This window comes from Tauraco erythrolophus, chromosome Z (assembly GCF_009769465.1).
Source record: "Tauraco erythrolophus isolate bTauEry1 chromosome Z, bTauEry1.pri, whole genome shotgun sequence".
NCBI lineage: Eukaryota > Metazoa > Chordata > Aves > Musophagiformes > Musophagidae > Tauraco > Tauraco erythrolophus.
This window is the reverse complement of record NC_141496.1, coordinates 27,701,520-27,721,371: the sequence shown is the minus strand read 5'-3', so window position 1 is coordinate 27,721,371 and position 19,852 is coordinate 27,701,520. Positions and strand designations below refer to the sequence as shown.

The following is a 19,852-nucleotide window of genomic DNA, read 5'->3' as shown; positions in this document are numbered from 1 at the left end:
AACTGAGGGCGAACATGGCAGACAAAATTTGTTATGGAAACAGAGGAAGTATGAAAGAAAATCTATGTAGATGGGGAGACAAGGGAAAAAAAAAAACAGGTAGAACTGCCTGTCTTGACCAGCTGAGAAATGGAATAGGAAAACAAAAAACAATTAGACCACAACACGTGCCATCTTGCATCTATAGCTAAATTCTTATCAGACATAGGCAATGGGCATCTGCACTTAAAAGATTCATTTTTGGTAGCAAATTTGGGGTTTAGCATACTATAATGCAGTTAATGGCCAAGATATAATCTTGGCTGGGGAAACCAGCCTGTAACCATGCTCTGCCAGAACATGTAACCGTCTAGAACGTAAATGCTTTGACACAACTGAACTGGTTTTCACTGATGGTTGTTTTCCTGAAAACATCTTTCTTACTTTTCCTTTTATTATTTAAGTAGGACATGGATATTTTCAGGGTGAAACCACTAGTTTTGAAACAACTTTAACATTAAAAATTTATCAAAAAATAAATCAAAACGCTATTTCAATAGACTAAAACAATTACCTCACTTTTCTTCTCTCAATTAGCCTGAGTAAAGCTGTACCTGTTTTTCAAAAAAATCAATAACTGGAAAAAAGGAGTAGTATATGGATCAAGGCACAGAAGCCCTTCTTCAAGTTGAGTCCTGCTTGGCTTCATTTTGGAGCAGAGTCAAGTCTGTAAAGCATCCTGTGTAACTGCATATTGATCTTTTCTGTCTTTCTGTCCCCATCACTGAGGCTCTCGTGTCTTGACTGATGCTCTACCCCATCTTTTGCCTTGATACACAATGTTGCTTCTCTGAAATCTATTCTACATGCTACTATTAAAAATATTTTCCTGGTCAAAACCATCAACTCCTTCCCTACCTTTCCACTGTCTCTTACTTCTTCCTCAGAGATCAAACACAAATGCTTTGACTTCTCTGCACATTTTTCAGAATTTAACCCTTTGGGCCTCTCTCCCTTGATGTCCCACAGGCACAGGAACAGCTCAGGAGATGGGGAAGAAGAGTGAAAACGACAGAGAAAAAACTCCCCCCTCCAAAGACACTGTTCAATCCTTAAGGCTCACCACAGAATACAATGTGCTCAAAATGCTGTTGGTTAGATTTCAAACCAAGGTTTTGAAACTAAATACTCCACAGGTACCATGTCCTGCCACTGACACATGGTCTCATCTACCTGCCAACTTTGGTGAGGATGTAGAAGTTGAGCTCCCTGGGACAGTGCCTCATTTTTCCAGCAGTGTTGCAGGGCACAGAGCAAGTCCTCAGCTCTGGGCTGGCATCTGCAGAGTCTGGCACCTCAAAACTGGAAAACTGTCCCAAATGTGTTTTAATAGACAGAATGCAGGACCATGGGGGTAGACAGATACTTCAAAACAAATACAAGCATTTTTTACAAGTCTTTGTTTAAGGTGTCCGTAAGAGATGTACATTTGCTGTTGCTTCCTCTCAAATAATGCCAAAGGACCAAGTGCTACCATAAATACTTTAAAAACTACTTTAGACTTGGGAATTTATAGCCAGTCAACCAATAAAACCTCTCACTGACAAGGGGGAGATTCCTTTCATGTAAGATCAGCATGAGTATTTGAACTCCAAAGTGGTAAAGCAGCCACACAGTTCCCTGCCAAGATTATGGCTCCAATAAAGGACTGCACTAAAATTTTAGATTTTTATTTTAATATGAAGATTTTAAAAATCTAATTAAAATTAATTAAAATTCTGTCTCCTCTGAAGAAAGAGGGGATGAGGTTCTAAAAAACATCGTGCAAAGTGTTTGCTTACAGTCTGGCTTCAGGAGCTAGGAGCGCTCCACGATCCAGCCAAACGCAAAGGAATCAGTAAGTGCCCAGAACTTTCAAAACACAGTTCATCACTGGGGAGCTGAGACTGGTAAATCTGAATAAATATTTTCAAGGTGCACTCTATTACAACTGGGCTGAATTAGCTTCAGGAGTCTTTGAACTTTTAACAGCCTGGAGCATAGTTATTCAATTATCGAGCAGATAATGAAAGCCTACTTTCAGATGGTCTATTTCCCATTCAAAGACATCAAATGCTGTAAATTAAGAGGGTGATTATCCTTCCACTTCACACTAACAGCTAGTCTTTGTGCCATTTCTTCCCACACTGAGCTTTCAAGACTATGAACTGGAAAAGAAATTTGGCAATACTGAAAAGCATGTTGTTGAAGGCTTTTTCAATCACTTTTTTGTTGGATAAAGAGCGAGTATTTTTTGTTAGGGATACAAGCTGCACTAAAACCACAATACTGATGGAAAACAACTTTATGAAATTTGGATATGGGCACATCATTTGTCTCCCACACGCTCGACTTCCTTGGGTTATTCACGTTATTGCCAAGCTAAGCATCTGGTAAGTCAAAGTAACTCCTGGCAAGCAATTTCAGCACACACATGTTGAACAATTTTTAAGTCAACAGCTTATAGGTAAGTATCATGTCTGTACTAGGTGCTCTTAAAAGGCCTGTCAGCAACTTCTAGTGGCCAGGGGTAAGAAGGTGGCACTCGGATAACTCAAGCAAAGTGGTATTAAATGAAAGAAAACTAGGGCAGAACACACACAAAAAAAGAGGGTACAATGGGAAGAAAGAAAGGTCACTAAAAGCAGAGAACAGAAACTCTCCAACTAGCCCTATCAGAAGGTGGCTGGTTCATCTGTGTTGCAGGCTCAAGGGACTACCACCAGCCTCTGGATCTGGGCTGCTGTGGAGGTCAATGTTTCACAGACAACTGAAAGTCAAGTGCAGAAGGTAAGCAGGGCACCAACTTCACCAGCAACTGGTTAAACAAGGAAAGAGCCTTAACTGTGCACCCACGGGCATCCCCTCTTGGGAGGGTAACACAAACCAACTGGATGACCGCAGAGTGGGAAGCCTTCTGAACCTCCAGGGCAAGCACATTCACAGCCTCGAAGCATGCCCCATGCAGAGTTTGGTGCAGAAACTTAATTTTTGAGAATTAAGCAATCCAGTCATTGTTCCCTCAACTTAAAAACAGACAGCTCTTCTTGCACTTAGTTGAGGACAAGAGAGACCATTCGTGCTACTAAAAGCAACTTGGGTGGCATAAGAAACCAAACCAAAGATGTGGTACAACAGGTCTAGTACATGACCACAAGAAGGCTGGTGAGCGTTCATCTCAGAAAAGTTATATTAAGACTCTAAAGGAAATTAACTTCTAAAATCTAGTTTAAGCCACAGCTACTTTCATGCTTTTGAAGCTTTTTAATTAAAAAGACAATTAGAGATGAACAATATCTTCTGTGGTTAGAGGCCATGTGAACACGATGACTCAATGCACACTGAAGGAAACCCCTTGCAAAGGATCCGCAGCATTGCACATTGCGGTAGTCTGCCACACAGCACCAAGAACACCAAATTACAAATGCTACATGCTTGAAGAGTTATTTTACAGTTTGCTGCTGCTGCTACTAAACAAGTTGCCAGATATGAACTTAATGTTAGGCTGAACTGATTTGTTCTACGGTAACATGTTCCCTAACAGCCTCCAGTGGCACTACCTGCACAGCAAACCTGTGATGAGATCACTGCAGCGGGCTTCTGCACAAAAAAAAAGAGGAAGAAGGCTGCTAGTCCTGTGATCCTTGACTCTTCCTGTTACGAAACACGCTTCATGGGTGAGCCCTGGGCAGGAAGAGGCTGAGCACGGAAAAACATACCGTCTGGGTTTGGAAGTGGATGGGTGGAGACAACTGACAGCCCCTTCTGAGGCAGACTCCTTTACATGAAGAGCTGTGGAAGGAGCCCACTTCTTTCCAGGGGCAGCAGTGGGTTCATCTCTCTTACTTACGTGCGTCTTCATTTCGTTAGCTACTGTTGTTGACATCATAACACAACAGATGATAGTCACCAGGATGAAGTAAAGCGCATACATGAAGCGAGTGCTGGTTGACTGTTTTATCTTGGGGCAGCATCTGCAGCACAAGGAACAACCAGCAGTACCGCAGCAGCAGGCCAACTGGAAAATAAGACAAAACCAAGTCATTCCATCACTACTTTTTTCAGAGAGGGAAGCTGGGAGTCTTCCCATAAAACTCCAGAATTTCTTAAGCCGTCTCCTCCTAGCTGAGCAGCATTTAAGTGGAAGCAGACTGTCTTGTTTATCAAAAGTCATTAGTTTCAAGCACATCAGTTCCTAGCTTTCCCACACACTAAGGATAAGGGTGAAAAGGATCAGGAGGAACAGGTCCAGATTTCTTAAGCCTGCTCTTTGCTGTCTCTGAGCAGCTCATGGTCCTGACACGTTTCACCCAGCAGAACAGGCATTGCAACGGTAAGGCTCTGTTAGTGAAAACGCAAATCTGCACAAGAAAGGCGCAGACCCCAAAACTAGTTTTTAACATACAGACAAAACTATTTTGTTTCTAAGACAAGCTGGAAGTTTTGTTTCAAAACAAGCTGTACTGATCTTTTACTGATCTATTTCATTTCACCAGAACCATACTGTCCCTTTTAAAGTGCTCTTTCTGGTACAAACACGGACAAAAAACTTTTTTTTTCCTACAACACTTTTTATGCAAACTGAAGACTTTGAGCAAATAAAGCAGGGAGAGAAAACTGTTTAAGCCACACTTTGGGATAGTTGTACTGAAGGCTTTATAAACAAAAAACAGCTACAAAACCATCCAAACCAACAAACAAAAAACTACATTAACAGGTCTAAATATTTTGGGTGGTAGAGAAAGAATCTGGAAATACTTGGCTTACTGCAAACAAAGCAAAAGATGTCTGAGCTTGAAGGACCCAAATACAATGGCACCATCTTGTACTGAAGAAAGCCGGCGAAGAAATGCAACTTCACAGTTATTTAGACACATTTTGCAAAGGTGAAAGTGGTGATTCCACATGCAAGATGGCAAGGAAAAAAATCCATAGCTGCACGGAAAACAATACTAAACCACACTTTAGGTGATACTGTCTCCAACATTTAAGGGTTATTAGAGACAGAATTCCTTGCATATTTTAGTTCTTTTCTACCTGCAACTCTCTGAGGTCCACCAAGACATAAACCAAGCAGCACAGCAAAAAGTACATAATTGCCTTATTCAACAGGGAGAAAAGAACTGAATAAATCCTGAAAGAGATCTAGCCTGATGATCAGTATTTCCTTGCTGTCATCAGCATCCCTAATTTTCAAAGAGGCTGGATTCACCTTCTCTGCCTTCTACTTTTGGAAAAGTCATACATAAAAATATAAGTATATGCCTTATTTTTATCCATAAGGCAGCAGTGTCCTTGGCCAGCCCCTTCCTTGCAACCGGCAGCAGCTTTCTACAGCTCCTGTGCTTAACCCAGCAGCCCCGACCACAGGAGGGATTTTTGGACATCAGCAGGCAGCTAGGAGCTGGGAACCTCTCCTTCTGGTCTCACTGCTGCTGACCGAGAGCAACCTCACCCCTCCGCACTCCCACTTCCGAGGGGCTCCTGTGGCAAGCGTGCAGCCCAGGGGCAGCGTGTTGCCAGTGCCAGGGTCTCAAGCACACCGAGGCTGCTTTTTGCTGGTGTTCCCTCAGCCCTCGGAGGGGCTGTGGGGCTGTTCAGAGGACTGCCCCTGCCTTCTAGCAAGCAGTTGTACAAGATGGATGGCTTTTCTGAGCCCTTGCCAAGGGATTCCAAATGCACAAGTGCCACATTTGACTTGTCCAGGCAAACTTCACTTGCTTGTATGTGCCTTCAGGCACAAACCACCACGTGTTATCTTCCTCCCAGGACACCTCCTCTTCCAGCATCGATGACCATCTGACCCCAAGAAGAGGGTTTCATGTGTGTGTTTGCAGACACGCATATCTGATACAACTCCACAGAGTCTCACAACCAGACTGGTTGATCAAACAGCCCAAAATTATTTTGAAGAAGTGTCTTAAAAAGACTCCCAGCTTATCATTTCCTTGCCGTGACAATCTGCAGCAACGTTCAAGCTCAGGATTTCTGCCTTCAGCTCTGCAGAAAGGAGGCAGCAGATGGGACTTTGCCTCACTCAGTGATGGCTCTTCGGTTTGCAGAAGACATAAAACACAGACAGTCCAATCCAGCTCCCACTCTGCCCTTCTCTCTGTTCACCACTGGATCTCACGCCAGAAGAGATGAGGGCCTCAGAGCACGCAGCTGCTAAAACTGCTGCTGCTGCAAAACAGAAATCCTCCCCAAAACACACAAAGCTCCCACTGTGGGGAATAAACAGAATGGGCTCATGTTGGCACCAAAGCTGGAAATTAAAAATACTACGTGCATAAGCACATTGTCTAAGTACACTTTCAGAATAGAAGGCAGTGGTGTCTGAGTGGCAGTTTTATTTTTCATATGTAGTGAAATTAACTTTTACAGCACCAACTACAACAAGTTGAAGAAATAAGGAAGCTATGGCAAGTTATCAATTCAGCAAACAAATAAAACAGTAAAATTTCAAAACAAAAACACACCAGAAAAAGATAATCCATCCACTTCAGAATTATGGAAGAAAAATAAAAAGATTAAGACTAAAGACCCTTTCAATCTGTATCAGCCAGATCCAAGGTATCCACGATGAGCTTCGACTGCTGGCCATACTCACCATAACGCTGAAAACTACAGTACAGAAGTAAAAAGGTATGCAGCTTTGGCATCTGTGAGGGGAACATTTTCCTAAGCCAGGTGCTAGAGAGGTCTGCCAGTGAAACTTCATCTATGTCCAGCAACATGTCTGCTATTCCAGTCCTGAGTCCCTGAAGCTGCTATTTAAAGCAACAAATACTTAGATAGAATATATAGCTCATTTATGCATTGTTCCACATTACTCAGAGAGACTTTAATGATAGTTTCTAATACTAAGCACACACCCTATAAATTGGCAATATTTGTGAAAAATACCAGTGTCTCCATCTTTTTTCAGATGCACTCCTTTAAGCACTCTGAATAGCCATGGAAAGCATAGAAAGCTGGTTAAGTTATTCAGCCACAGGCCCAAATTTGGTGGTTTGGGGGTTTTTTTGGTTTGTTGTTTTTTTTTTTTTCTTTTTTAAACTCTGGTTATGACTAACTACATTCCAGAGTGGGCCACGACGAAATAGGTGTTTTCCAAAAATAAATGAAAACAGTCTCTGTCCCAAAGAGTAAGATGCTGGCCACAACCTACAGACCCAAGAGGTTTCAAAGATGTTATCTTTGGGTGACAGATTTCGAAGACCACATATACAACTAGTTCTCTGTAGAAAGGTTGTGGTCAACATGCAACTGAACTATGCAGTCCCTCTGATGCCACACGCTTTACCGTGGGCACGGTTCATCTCGCCTCGCCTTTGCCTTTGGCTTGCAGTGAGTCTGCCCAGGGGATCCCCGGGACTCACTGGTGTAGCAGTGCAAGCCGGTAACAAATTCTTCCCATGTTAAAAAACCGGGCTGTGAAAAAGAAAAAAGCAAGTAATATCACAAATCTTTTACATTAAACAAAGCTCCTCCAAAGGACGATGGGTTTTCTGCACAAGGAAGGTGCTGTGTGGTTTTCAGGACAGAGACAAGCCAGACAAGCCAAGGTCTGCGATCACTGCCGCCAGGCAAGTCTCCAAAATCCTAGTCTGTACCTACAGAGATCCCTGAAAGTCCTGTGACCCTTCAATATCCTGGGTTCCCAAGAGCCCAGTGCAACAGCATCCAGAGCCAGGCTGCTCTGGCAGGAGTCTGCCAGGCTGCAGCAGGTTCTGACTTCAAGCCTTCCTCATCCAGAGGCTCCCGCAAGTCAGGCAGTAAGTGCGGCCACCCCGGCTCCCTCCCTGGCTTTACATCTTCTCATCGGGCGAACACCACAGCCTGAAAACAATTACAAGCACTACGCAAATATTTATTCTTTCCACAAACACTTACAGTCGGCCTCACGCTAACCCGCGCGACGCCAGCCCTCCACAAGACAGACTGGCCAGCGGCTCTGCTCGGTGCTGCTCTTTTGGAGCTCTGGGAGGGTGCGGTGCTGGCTTGCCTGAGATCCCCGAACCTGAAAACTTAACATACTTGAAAACAGACTGCGCCGTGGTAAGAACGGCCGGGATGATGGCTGACTTGACTAGTTTCACAACAGCAGCTGTGCAAAGCTGTGGGGGAAATTTTTCTGTTCAAAAATACTCAAAGTGCAGTTGCGCAGGCATTTCTTCTGGTAGCCAGGCTGGCTTAACAGCCACCAGCTTCCCCAGCCTTTCTCCTCTGCTGGGCGCTCACTCACTCCAACTGCAGGAAAAGGGGAGAAAAATGACGTATCGGTCCTTCCCAGTTGCTGGTGTGTTACGCAATGGCAGAAACAGTTTTAGCATTTCCAGTGAGGGTGCACGCAGCGCGCGGGCAAGAAGGGAGAGCCAGGCGAATGCAGTCCCGCATGCTTTGACCCTTCTCTGAACAGACTGTTCAGCGGTGTTCTCCTACCAACTCATTCAATATGAGTGTAGTAGGTTCCTGTCAATAACACACCTACACAGCAAGGAGCATAAGCAAACAGACTATATAGCAGCCCTAGTCTGCGCAAACCACTTTTCCAAGCACAGGCAGGCCTGGACATATTTGCACACTCCCATCTTATGCCAGCCTAGGGAGCACCTACGGTTAACAAGAGTTAGACGCGTTAACAGAACAGGGTAAAAGCAGGTTCATACCAACTTGCGCACGGCTATCGTCTCCTGACAATAAATACTCCACCAACATAGACTTAACGTCTGCCACACACTCAAGTCTTGATTTTTGCAAGCTGTGATACAATCTGATAAATCAGTGGAATGAGGTATGATGGTAACGTTAAGCACACATGTAACTGTTTACATACAAGACCAAGAAGTAAAGCGAATGTGTCCTGCTGACCGCTTTTGTGGAGACAGTGACATTTTTAGAAGCTGTTTTCCAGAGATGTTTCCAAAAAAATCTCAAAGGTTGTAGAAAATATTTGGCGTAGCCATTAAAACAAAGTGAGGAGTTTCAGCATCACTGCCCAAAATAGCCTATGGCATTTTTAAAATAAACAAACCATTGGGAAGTATGGAGCTTATCACAACAAAGCACTCTTCCTTTCACAAGACTTCAGCGATGGTAAAAGGCAATGGTAAAAATCAAAGGGAAGAAGAGCATGTTAAAAAAAATAAAGTGCATACTTAAATGAAACAAAGACTTCGCAGTGTTTCATCTTTTCCCTCCTAACCGACCGCCCGGCCAGTGTGGCTGGGAGACCACATGCCTTCTGGCCTGTCCATGGTGCGCAGGAATGTGCCTTGCTGAAGCTTCTTTTCACAGGGGCGTACAGCAGCTTAGTTTTTCATGCACTGCTTAATTACTTGACTACCAGCATTTATCCAGGCCATAAGATTTGCAGATAATGCGGTCACTGAGCTGTTAGCAGCAACATCTATCAAAACCACCCAAATACCTATTCTCACAGCAACATGCGGCATCCAAGCAGGCTGGAGGAGCAAGGCAGCCAGCCCTGCATGGATAATGTCCCAAAGCAGCTACACGCCTGCCTGTAGACGTTCAGTTTCAGAAAAGAGCATCTAGGAAGCCAACCATTTTGTTAGTGCACTGGTTTGTGAAAACAAGAGACACTTGATGCCAGCTGTCCTAAGTGTTAGGAGCTGGGCTCAGACTGTCATTGAAAGCCCCCACTGTCGCACGTACACATTTTGCAAAGGTTTCTTCAACCGACCACGTGATTACACAGTGGTTTGTCTGACAGAGGATTTATTTTGTCCTTTGTCTGACTTAAGGGGCTTTTCACTGCTTCTTGTTTAATACTCAGACTAACCACCTGGCTTAAGCCAAAAGGTTTTGTGACCAGCGTACCAGTTAATCAACTGATGACCTATTTTTGGGAGGACACCCCCCACTGCAAACTGTCCAAAATTAAAACTGACTTCAGAGGGAAGTCATGTCAGCCCAGACACTGCCTGACCACTGCTCTCTGCTAAGGCCCTCCTGTCCTGAGCTGAGCTTCCAAAGCCAAGGGCTTGTGCCCTGCACCACGGGGCAGAGCTGCCACGCGGCACCAGGCAGGTCAAAACCCAAGTGAGAAAGCAGCGTCTAGGACAGCTACGCCCAGAGCTGATGCACAAGCAAGCTGCTGCCAGGCACCCGCAGAGCTGAAGTTGAGCTGAACTGAGGATGATCAGCTTCTGTCTCCACGATCAAACGTTACTACCCGGTGACTCAGCTCAGTATTAGAAAATAACGTCACCGCAAAACATCTACATTAAAGACTGTCCAACTGCTCTTATCCCGATGATTTTGGAAAAATCAAGACAATTGTTTAGTCTGACCTTAGCCTCGCAGTGTATCACACCATGCAGCTCGCCAGTAATGTAGCTATTTTCCATTATCTAGACCATCTGGATTTGACAGTGGTGTGAGATGGGCTATCTGTCTCTCTGGGTACTCAGATCTATCATTAAAAACAGCAACTACCCCCAACTTCTACTCTGTTTGCCACAGTTCTCAGGCCCTGGTTCTTGGTGAGGCTTTCTTCACTAGCTGAGAGAAAGAGCCTTTTAATTACCTGGTCTTTTCTCCCTGCTCATCAAAGAAGCAACCCAAACCATTTACCCTTAGTCTTATTTGAAGGCTTTAAGACTTTCCCTCCCAGCAACCTGTTTGGATTTTTTTCCTGCATCGCCTCAAATTTCTCCAGCTCCTCTACAAAACCACAGCAGCAGCATCAGCCCAGCAAGTCACCTCACTCCTCTCCCCCATGCGCAGCCAAAAAGCAGGCGAGACACTGCCCTGCAGCATCCCGTGCCGCGGGAGCAGCCTGCCCTTCGTGCACCTCACGCATACACGCAGCCTCCCAGCTGTACTTAAAAATCGTATTTCACTTGCACTGGAGTTGTGCCATCTGGGTTACACCGCCTTCAGTAGCACTCTCTATTCCACCAGTCCTTCCATCATGCCCATGTGCTTTTGGGAGCAATTTCAAATGTACCCTCAGGTAACTGTGAGTCATCAGTGACCTGGTCCTGAAGCTTCTTCGCATTGTTCTCTCGACCATCTTCACTGAGAGCAACCTCTGCTGGGTGACAGGTTCAACTATCCTTTCCTGTAATTTAATATTTCACGTTTTTTTCATCTGCAGATTGTTCCAGCTCATGCTGCAGCCACTTCTCTGCCTTTCAAGGCAGAGAAGCTACTAACAGAGCAACTGGAGGACGACAGACAAGACAGCAATGGCAAAATCTGACAATTTGAGGCCATCACTTCATACGGTGCGCAGATTTTCTACAGGTTAGCTCTGATGTTCAAGATCAGGATTCTAGACATAGAACAGCACACATGGATGCAACATGGTGCATCACCAGGGACAGAGAGAACCAAGAACACCATGCAGGGCAGCAACTGCTTAAGTCCATACACCAGAGGAGTGAAGAAGCAGTTGAAGTGAATTTTCTGTATGCACTGACTTAAAAGCATGTAGCTGGAACAGCTGCTTCACATTTGAATAAACTGACAGCTCTGAGCTGTTCCACAAAGACGTTGTGTCTTTAAAAGGTACTTTTGATACTGAGTACAAACAGACTTTAAGGCAGGGAAAAAAGACATGAACACTTTGTACAAAGTGACAAAAGCCAATAAATTTGTACCAACATTAACCATTTCTCACCACATTATATTAAAAAACATAAACATCTAACTGCTCAAAGCATTGATAAAGACATTCCAGTTTAGATCAGTGTCACAACAGCCAACTTCTCACACATTTTTAGACTGGCAGGTTCAAAACGGAGCCTGCTCACGTCTTCCTGTTGCTTACCTCTTGATAAGCATTTTCATATACAATTACAATCACTGCTCAAGAAGTATCTTGAATAGTTTTCTTGAACCACTGTTTTGCCAGTGACTGTAATATAAAAAGCCAAGGAAAAAAACACATGAGCTAGATCTGTTCAGAAAACGTTAAGAACTGTTCCTATTAAAACTCAGTGTGAAAGATGACAGGTTGACACATTTTGGATCAGTCTGGACAGAAAGAAGTGCACAACTTTCCATCTTTGGAACATCTATATGTTCGAATATGTTCAAATATGTCCTGGGTTTGGCTGGGATAGAGTTAAGCTGGGCTAAACCATGACAAACTACTTGAGCATACGCCATCTCTAATTGCTGGGAGTTCCAATCACTAAACCGCAAACACCAGTCCTAGCATAGTTATCACTAATTAAAGTGGCGATGAGATTGCTAGGTGTGTCAGGGCTGCCTTCAAAACCAACAGAGTCACCTTCCCACAGCTACTGCCATGGGTAAACATGTACCCACAGCTCTAGCTGGCTTGGTCCCTCACTGCCTCATGCTGTAGCACTTGCCAGTGTTGGAGCGTATCTCTTGGGTGACCTGAACAACGCAGTATGTCAACTTCAGTCAGCAGAATGGTCAATCACAGCATAAAAACCTAGGAGGCCAGGCATTTAACATAGGAAAACATATGAGTGCCCCACACAGTTGAGAAAGAAATGGAAGCGCCATTAACTCAGGTATGAGAAGGACCTTGGAAGCAACCTAAGGGTCCAAGCGTCTTCACATGGTTAAGTTGAGGACACCACCCAGCCTCAGCATGTGTTTGGGATGACAGCAGTCACCAGCTCCAGACCAGACCTTCAGCTTATACTGTAGTCATAGCTCAGGCTTTCATTCAGCTGCTCCCCTGGAACAAGTATGTCTTGCACTCACAACTACAAGTGCATCCGTTGTAATGAAAGTCTCAGTAATGGAAAAAACACCCTGGAATGCCTACACTTGTGAAAATTAAAATAAAAGCAGGAGTAGGATTTATGTTCTTCCACAGAAAAGTACCCCCTTGCCGTTAACAGTGAAGGCCCTGCTCTTATGCTGCCTTCTCTCCACAGCAGTAGAGACACGGGTATTTAAGCTGTTTCTTTAAACCCGTAATGCAACCAACTTGTGGGATGAGAGAGAAAAAGGCTAAAAAATGTGGCAGCAATGGGACATTAAGCAGCAAAGAGAAAGACTATATTCTGCCTGGAATGAGAAAGAATATCTTCTGCCTCTTATGTAATGCCAGGGAAAGGATTCCAACCTAGCGATGCAAGTGTCAAATGATACAACACTTACAGGAACTCACTGTCTTTTGGTTGCTTCTCCTCCCCGCTTTCTAATCACTTTTGAATCCAGCAGCAAATTTTATCTCACTATAGCAGACAGATGGGGGCCTCAAAGATATTGCATTCTTAGAATTTCCTTGAAAATAGGCAAAACATTTAGCAGAGAAAAACGATATCTCAACCCTCAGCAAGAAAAAGGCTGCAACACAAGTTCAGTATTTATTAGAAAGGGAATAGACATAAGATACCAACCTCGACAGACAAAACTGCAGAAAACCAAGCTTTGCTAATTCAGTTGTTCAGGCAACCATTTGTTTAAAACAAAAACGCCGTGTTTCTGCAAAAAAGGAAAAAAGTTCTTCCCTGGTCTCTTGTTCCTAACTGTATTTGAGTACACTACAGTACCCCACATCAGATCTCAGACAGCTAGTTTCACCTTCAGTCATCATTTAATAGCCGTGCGGTGGCGTGGAAAGGCAGCTGTGAAAGGGGGTAAGACCCCTCTCACTCAGGAAGACCATTTGCAGAGGGAGAGACATGTTTTGGGAAGCACCAAGTGGAGCAGAGCCAGGAAGGCCGCTGGCACCATCTCATAGCACTGCAGCGCATCACACCACGCACATGCCCAAGCGACACCCCTGCATCCTCAGAGGACACGAACCTGGACGAGGACAACAGAGCCACCCATTTCTCCACGTAATGAAAAGAGAGGACTGCAAGCCCCCTTCTCAACCTGCAGATGCAAACGGGCAGTGCCAGAGAGGCAGGCAGCCCCAGAGCGCACGGGAGGCTTCCTTCCCTTGTCCCCAAAGCTATGAGCCCCAGAAGTCCTAAGATTGGCCAAGGCCAATCTTATAAATATAGCATTTTTATTTTTTTTTTTAAATCCTTCAGAATTAGAGGTCTGAGTATAAAATGAAAATTCGATACTCTAACTAGTGGCACATCTTACTGCATTTACTACATGATATGATTTCTAAGTGCAGAACAGTATTGAAGAAAGCACTAAAGATTTAACAGACCTACAAAAATAGCTTTATAGCCTTTAATAACTACCAGCTCTAATTGAAAAATCCATCTTCTTGAACAACCCAGCTACAATATACTGCCCCTCTCAAATTAATGTTAACTATCTAAATTACATTTATTTAACTCTGGAAAAAAACATATTCATTGTAATAAAGATTTTCCACAACAGCTGCTTTTCTTAACCATGATCTCAACTTCATTCTCTTGAGAATAACTACTAAAGAAAAGCCAAATGTAAAATCCCGTTTCCTGTCAATTTAAGCAGATGTTTTTGTGTAATCAAAAGCATTGTGGAGGCCCAAGCCAAACTGTATTCTCGCTGCATTCTCAAAATAGGTCTACCAATGAAACACTACCAAAAAAAGAAACATTTAGCAAGCTTGTTACAGATCCGACACCTAAAAATCGCCAATTCTTTTCAAAACAAGGTCGTACACCACCCAATAAAAAACAACTGCAAACATTAAAGTTTATTAACAGCAAAGCTTCATGAAAGCAAGTTCCCAGGGTCTAACTGGCAAGGATACAGGTCACAACAAGATTATGTTAATTAAGATTATTTTAAATAATTTTTGAGTGTAAAATCAGCATAACCAAAGTACACTGAAGTTTGGCAGCTTATTGCTGTATCCTTTAAAGACAGGAATCTGGGCTGTGAAACCTGAATGCATTTATTCCAACAGGCACCATCAACTAGATGTTTAGCACGGTTTGACCCATAACCAAAAGTACCAATCACTAATTGTCTACTTCACACCAGGAAAATTCGCTGGCTTTACGAGTGGAGAAAAAACAGATAGTCAAGTAGTGTTAACTCATAATAAACCTTTGCTATCGGCCACAGATATCCATGCACAGTAACTGAACTTTCACAGCTTAGAAGGACGATACCAAAGTTCTCAGTCAGTTCTAGGAAAAGAGATCCACAGAAACAGAGGAAGACATAAGACATATAGAGGCCAAAACCACTTCTAAACTAAACACAAAAACATAAAAAAAAACCCAAAAAAACAACCAACACAAACCAACACATGCTATGGGATATCAAAGTAGTATATTTTAGGGAAAAAGGAGGGATCCGACATGAGTGTTGTTTTTCAGGACTCGTATAAAGTTCCATCTTTTCTCAAGCACTTCATCTCTGTTTCTAGAGGCAAGGTTAACTTCATCTTCAGGAGAACATTTAAGGAGAGGCCAAATTCCTTCTTGATTTTCCAGCTTGATTAACACTACCCATAAAATGGTCAAGGAAGTTGGATTGAGAGAGAAAGAAGAATTTCTATCCCTTTTGTTTTTCTTGTGTATTAATTATGTTAGGCAAACATCCCCTTATCAAGGCTGGAATAAATCAAGTCATGAAGGCAAAAACTATTTTTGCTTTTAAAAAAGTTACACTACATGCTATTGAAACACGGTTTATGCCATTTAGCATCTTCGCCTACAAAAAGGTTATTCACGCTAAGTTTGCTGGTATAACTCTCACAATATGCCATATTTAGCACTGATAAGTCTTACATCAAAAATAGTGGTTGAGTCAGCAGAATACATATCCCCAGGGTATTACATAATTTCAGCGCCATGACTGCATCCGCTTTAGGGCTTTTGCTTCAGCTCCAACATCACTAAGGAGCTGAGTTTATTTGCAGTTTATTTTAGTCACATGTTACTATTACTACACTGGGTAGGAGCAGTGGCTTTGAGAATGTCTCAAAGTTTGGTCACATTAAAGCTATGCCAGTCACCATACGAGTCTCACAACGGTTTCATCCTCTTGGTGATACTTCTCCAGCAGCTACACCAAAAAAAAAAAAGCAATAAAAACGCAAACAGCCACGAACCACTGCAGCAACAGCACCTACCAACAGCACTTTGCTGAGCTGCTCCAAAACTTGTTTGACACGTTGCCAAAATGCACACAAAGCAGCAGTCAGGGAGACCCTCCGCTTTAAGAGGAGTATTAGCACATGCAGTTACTGCTGTCCCCCACGACCACCCAGGGCTGTGTGGTGAGGTGCAGGGGAGCTTGGGGAGCACGGGCACGTGGAGGCACGCTCAGTAATCCTCCCGGCCCACTGAAGACTGAAAGCATTGCAGCCAGAAGACGAAATCTAGCCTGGGATTTCGACGTTGAGGAAAGATCTGAGATTTTTTCCAGGTGATTCACACAAAAGCAAGAGAATAATCAGATGCTGACGGTGGGCAGAGTAACCACTGAAGAAATATCAACAGAATTAGGACTGTAAAGTGTTTAAACATGAAAAACAACAGGAATAAGCTCACTGGCTTAGTCTGTTGCAGACAGCACAAATAGTAATGGGTTTCTACTGCAGAAGTGGAAATTTAGGAAAATGAAGCACAAAATAAAGTGCTTGGGGGAAACGCGGTCCAACACGAGGCTAGAGAGACAACTGGCAGGAACAGTTGTCAAGATTCCCTTGAGCACAGCTAAGGAGGAGATATGGACAGGGCCTCACGACCACCCTTCTCCAATTCCATAGTCCTTTGCTTACCAGAATGGGTTCAGTCAAGAAAATAGGAGCGCCGCAGTAAGATGCGGAGCACTGATTCCTCGCCCCATGGATGCTGAAGGGCATAGGTCCTGCACCACTCTCCACTATCACCTGCTCTCATCTCTCCCTTTTTCCGCCAGCACCTGCACTTGCTGAATCTTTCCATAAGCCAAATTTAAAGGAACCTGTGAGAGGGTCTGAGGAGTGCCACGCAGCCAGCAGCCAAGAGAGAAATTAAGACCATTCCACTTCTTACAGCACGGGGTCTCCTCTCCTCACCACCAGGCACCAGCGGCACTTATTTAACCACCTCTCACAGCTTTAAATGATCCGCCACCCCTTTGGGAATGGCTCCTGGCAGCGCAGCTCTTTGAGAAGGCTCCTCTCAAAGCCCGCGGCTGCGGCCGCCCGCGAGCAGAGCGGCTCCCGGCTGCCTGTCCACACCTCCGGGAGACAGGCAGAGCCCAGCCGCCGGCCCTCCTCAAACCCGACGGGAATTCATCCAGCGAACTCCGCCGAAACACCACTATCAACACGCAACAGAGCCAAGCTCTACGGACAGACACCCCCGCTGCACCCCGCTCCCCCTCGGCCAGCGCTGCTCTGATTGTAACGCCGTAACCGCCCCGGGAGGCCGGCTCCGCCCGCGCAGGCTGACCGCCGGGCGCGACAGGGATGCGGCCCCTCCGACCCGACCCGGCCCGGCCTCTCCGTGCCCAGCGGCGCGGCTGTCACCGCCGCGACCCCGCGGCGCGCTCCCCCGGGACCTCGCTCCCCGCTCTCCGTGACGACCGTCGGAGCCCCCGGGCGGGTCGCCAGCGCCGCCTCCCAGAGAATCCCCTCCGCCCGCTCCAGCCGAGGCTTCCGGGGCCCGCGCCGCCCGCCGCGCACACCTGCCGGCCTCCCCGCCTCCCCCCGCTCCTCTACCTGGCCGGCGCAGCAGAGCGCGGACATGCCGGCGGCGCGGCGGGGCCTGGCTCCCTCGCTGCCTCTCGCATGCGGGAGACGGGCAGGGATGGGCTGGGCTGGGCTGGGCTGCGCTGGGCTGGGCTCGGCAGGTCAGCCCGTGGGGAGCCGCCGCCGCGGGTGTAGCGGCACCGCCTCCGCCCGGCGACCGACCGCGACGCCCTCGGCCCGGCCCCGCCGCCCGGCTTCCGCTGTCGTCAGCCTGCGCGGCGGGGGGGGTCCGGGCCTGGGTGCGGGGGCTCCGCGCAGTTTCCGCGGCCCGAACCGCCGCGAACCGCAGCCACGGTGCCGCGGTTGTCGCTGCTGCCTCCGGCGAGCCTCGCCAGCCGGGCTGCCCCGCCGGAGGACCGCCTTCCCCGAGCCTGGGAGCACCCTCCGAGCGGGCAGCCCCGCGGCCGTCGGTGGGCAGAGCAGCCGCCCGCCCGGCCCGGGGGGGCTGCACCTCGGCAGGCGGCACCGGCGCGTTTGTTTTGCACAGCGGTCAGTGCGGCGCGTTCGGACTTTAGCCGAGCCTACACAAGCGGCAGTTCCATCTGCGGCTGCGACAGAGCGAATCTGTGCAGGACCGTCGTCCGCAGGCTGTCCCGCTTTCATGGACATCGCTAAGGTCGCTCGCCTGCTCATATACCCTCTGAAACACCTGGGAGTTTAGTAGCTGGGATTTAAGGAATTCACTGAATGAGGATCTTAAAAGACCAGGCATCAAATTAAGTTTGACACTGCAGTGCACCAGCCCTGGGTTCAAACTGCTTTGCCACATCCCGCGGCCATTGCACTGCCTGCACCTTCATGGAAAAGTCATGTTTGTTCAAAGGACAGCTCGAGGGCTGCGCTTTCCTAATAGGAGCTGAGAACTTTCCCAGTGTTCCAAAATACCTTCTCCAGCATCAGTTGCTAGGATCCAAGTGTAGTATACTAGGCAGTACCTGAGCATTTCTTTGCTCTTTCCTCCGTGATGATAGGATATCTTTGCTATCACAGGCAAAGCCACCAATAGTAGCAATGAAGGTCTCTGTGAGAAGACTGCTTTGTTGCCTCTGTGTATGTGTGTTATAATACTTAAAATAACTATTTGGAACTTTATTTATAGTCTTAAACTGCCCTAGCTTTCGGAATTAAGTGCAACTAAAAGCTGCTAAACTGCATACAGGTACATGCATGTTGATAACGTAGCTACACCTACCAAAAAGGAAATTGGTATGGGTTGCAGGATGTATGGCGTAAAACCCCTTCCTCTTTCCTCGTGTGTGCAAACAGAGACTCGATGCTTCAGGAAGCGGATCCCATGATGAATCGGCATTATGTAATTTGGCGTTATACTGGAGACAGAAGAGACCAGAGTTACCATAAGGGTGCACACAGTTTATAAAAAGTAGACATGTGCTTTATTTTTAATGGTCCTCCAACGTCTGCATACGCTTAGTTAGAGACAGAGTATTTACCACTGTTGTAAGATTAATTCTGTCAACCGAATGGTTATTTAGCTGCAAAGGACACCAGCTTGCAGGCATCCCGGAGGATCCCAACACAGTTCAGGCACCGATGGCAGCTGACGCTCCTGCTCTGCAGGAGCAGCAAAAGCCCCAAGCTCGGGTGAGGACTCATCAAGTCAGGACTGGGGATTGGAGTCTCGGCACACCACCTCTGATTTACAGCTCCTCTCCGCAGAGGCAGGGCTGAAGAGAAGGAATCAAGAATCAAACAACAGACAGGAAAGCAGTGTGGCCAGCAAACAGGCAATGGAAAACCACTGGTGTTTTTAACTTCAGAACATAGTCAGCTTTCTGAAGCCTGTGGTTAAGACACGGGAATGCAAGCATCACAGCATAGTAAGAACTCAGCAAAACGGCGTTCGGCTTCTCTTTCTGTTCCAGGCTTGTTCTACAATCACAAGCAGCTGACTGGTCAGGCCTTGCTTAATTTCCACATCTGCAAAATCAACTCAAAACATGAAGGAGAATCTGAGGTTTAATTTAAAAATGAAACTGTCTTGCAAAGGGAGACTGGCGAAGGTAACATATGGGTATGGTGGAAGAGTACAAGTGGCTGTACCACATGTTGGCATCTCTGTGGTAGCAACAAGCACGCACTGGGCGGGGAACACCATTAATTCACTGCTCCGTGCAGGTCTGTTAATGCCGGCCAGCACTGTTATCACTGACACAAATAAACCCAGCCTCTGCACTGAAGAAAACAGCAGAGCTCTGTGATGGACCTTCC

At 45.9% G+C, this 19,852-nt stretch overlaps 1 protein-coding gene across 1 annotated transcript in view; it reads right to left on the bottom strand.

Annotated features, from left to right (window-relative positions):
* The window catches only part of SERINC5 (serine incorporator 5), a 37,450-nt gene extending 19,806 nt beyond the window's left edge, over window positions 1–17,644 (bottom strand). Inside the window, exons 1-2 of the mRNA XM_086629810.1 lie at window positions 17,594–17,644; window positions 3,869–4,036 (exon numbers count right to left, since the gene is read on the bottom strand). Coding sequence (XP_086485936.1) covers window positions 3,869–4,036; window positions 17,594–17,620 — 195 coding nt within the window. The 5' untranslated portion in view covers window positions 17,621–17,644. The remainder of the gene's footprint in view (window positions 1–3,868; window positions 4,037–17,593) is intronic.
* Between the last annotated feature and the right edge of the window lie 2,208 nt (window positions 17,645–19,852).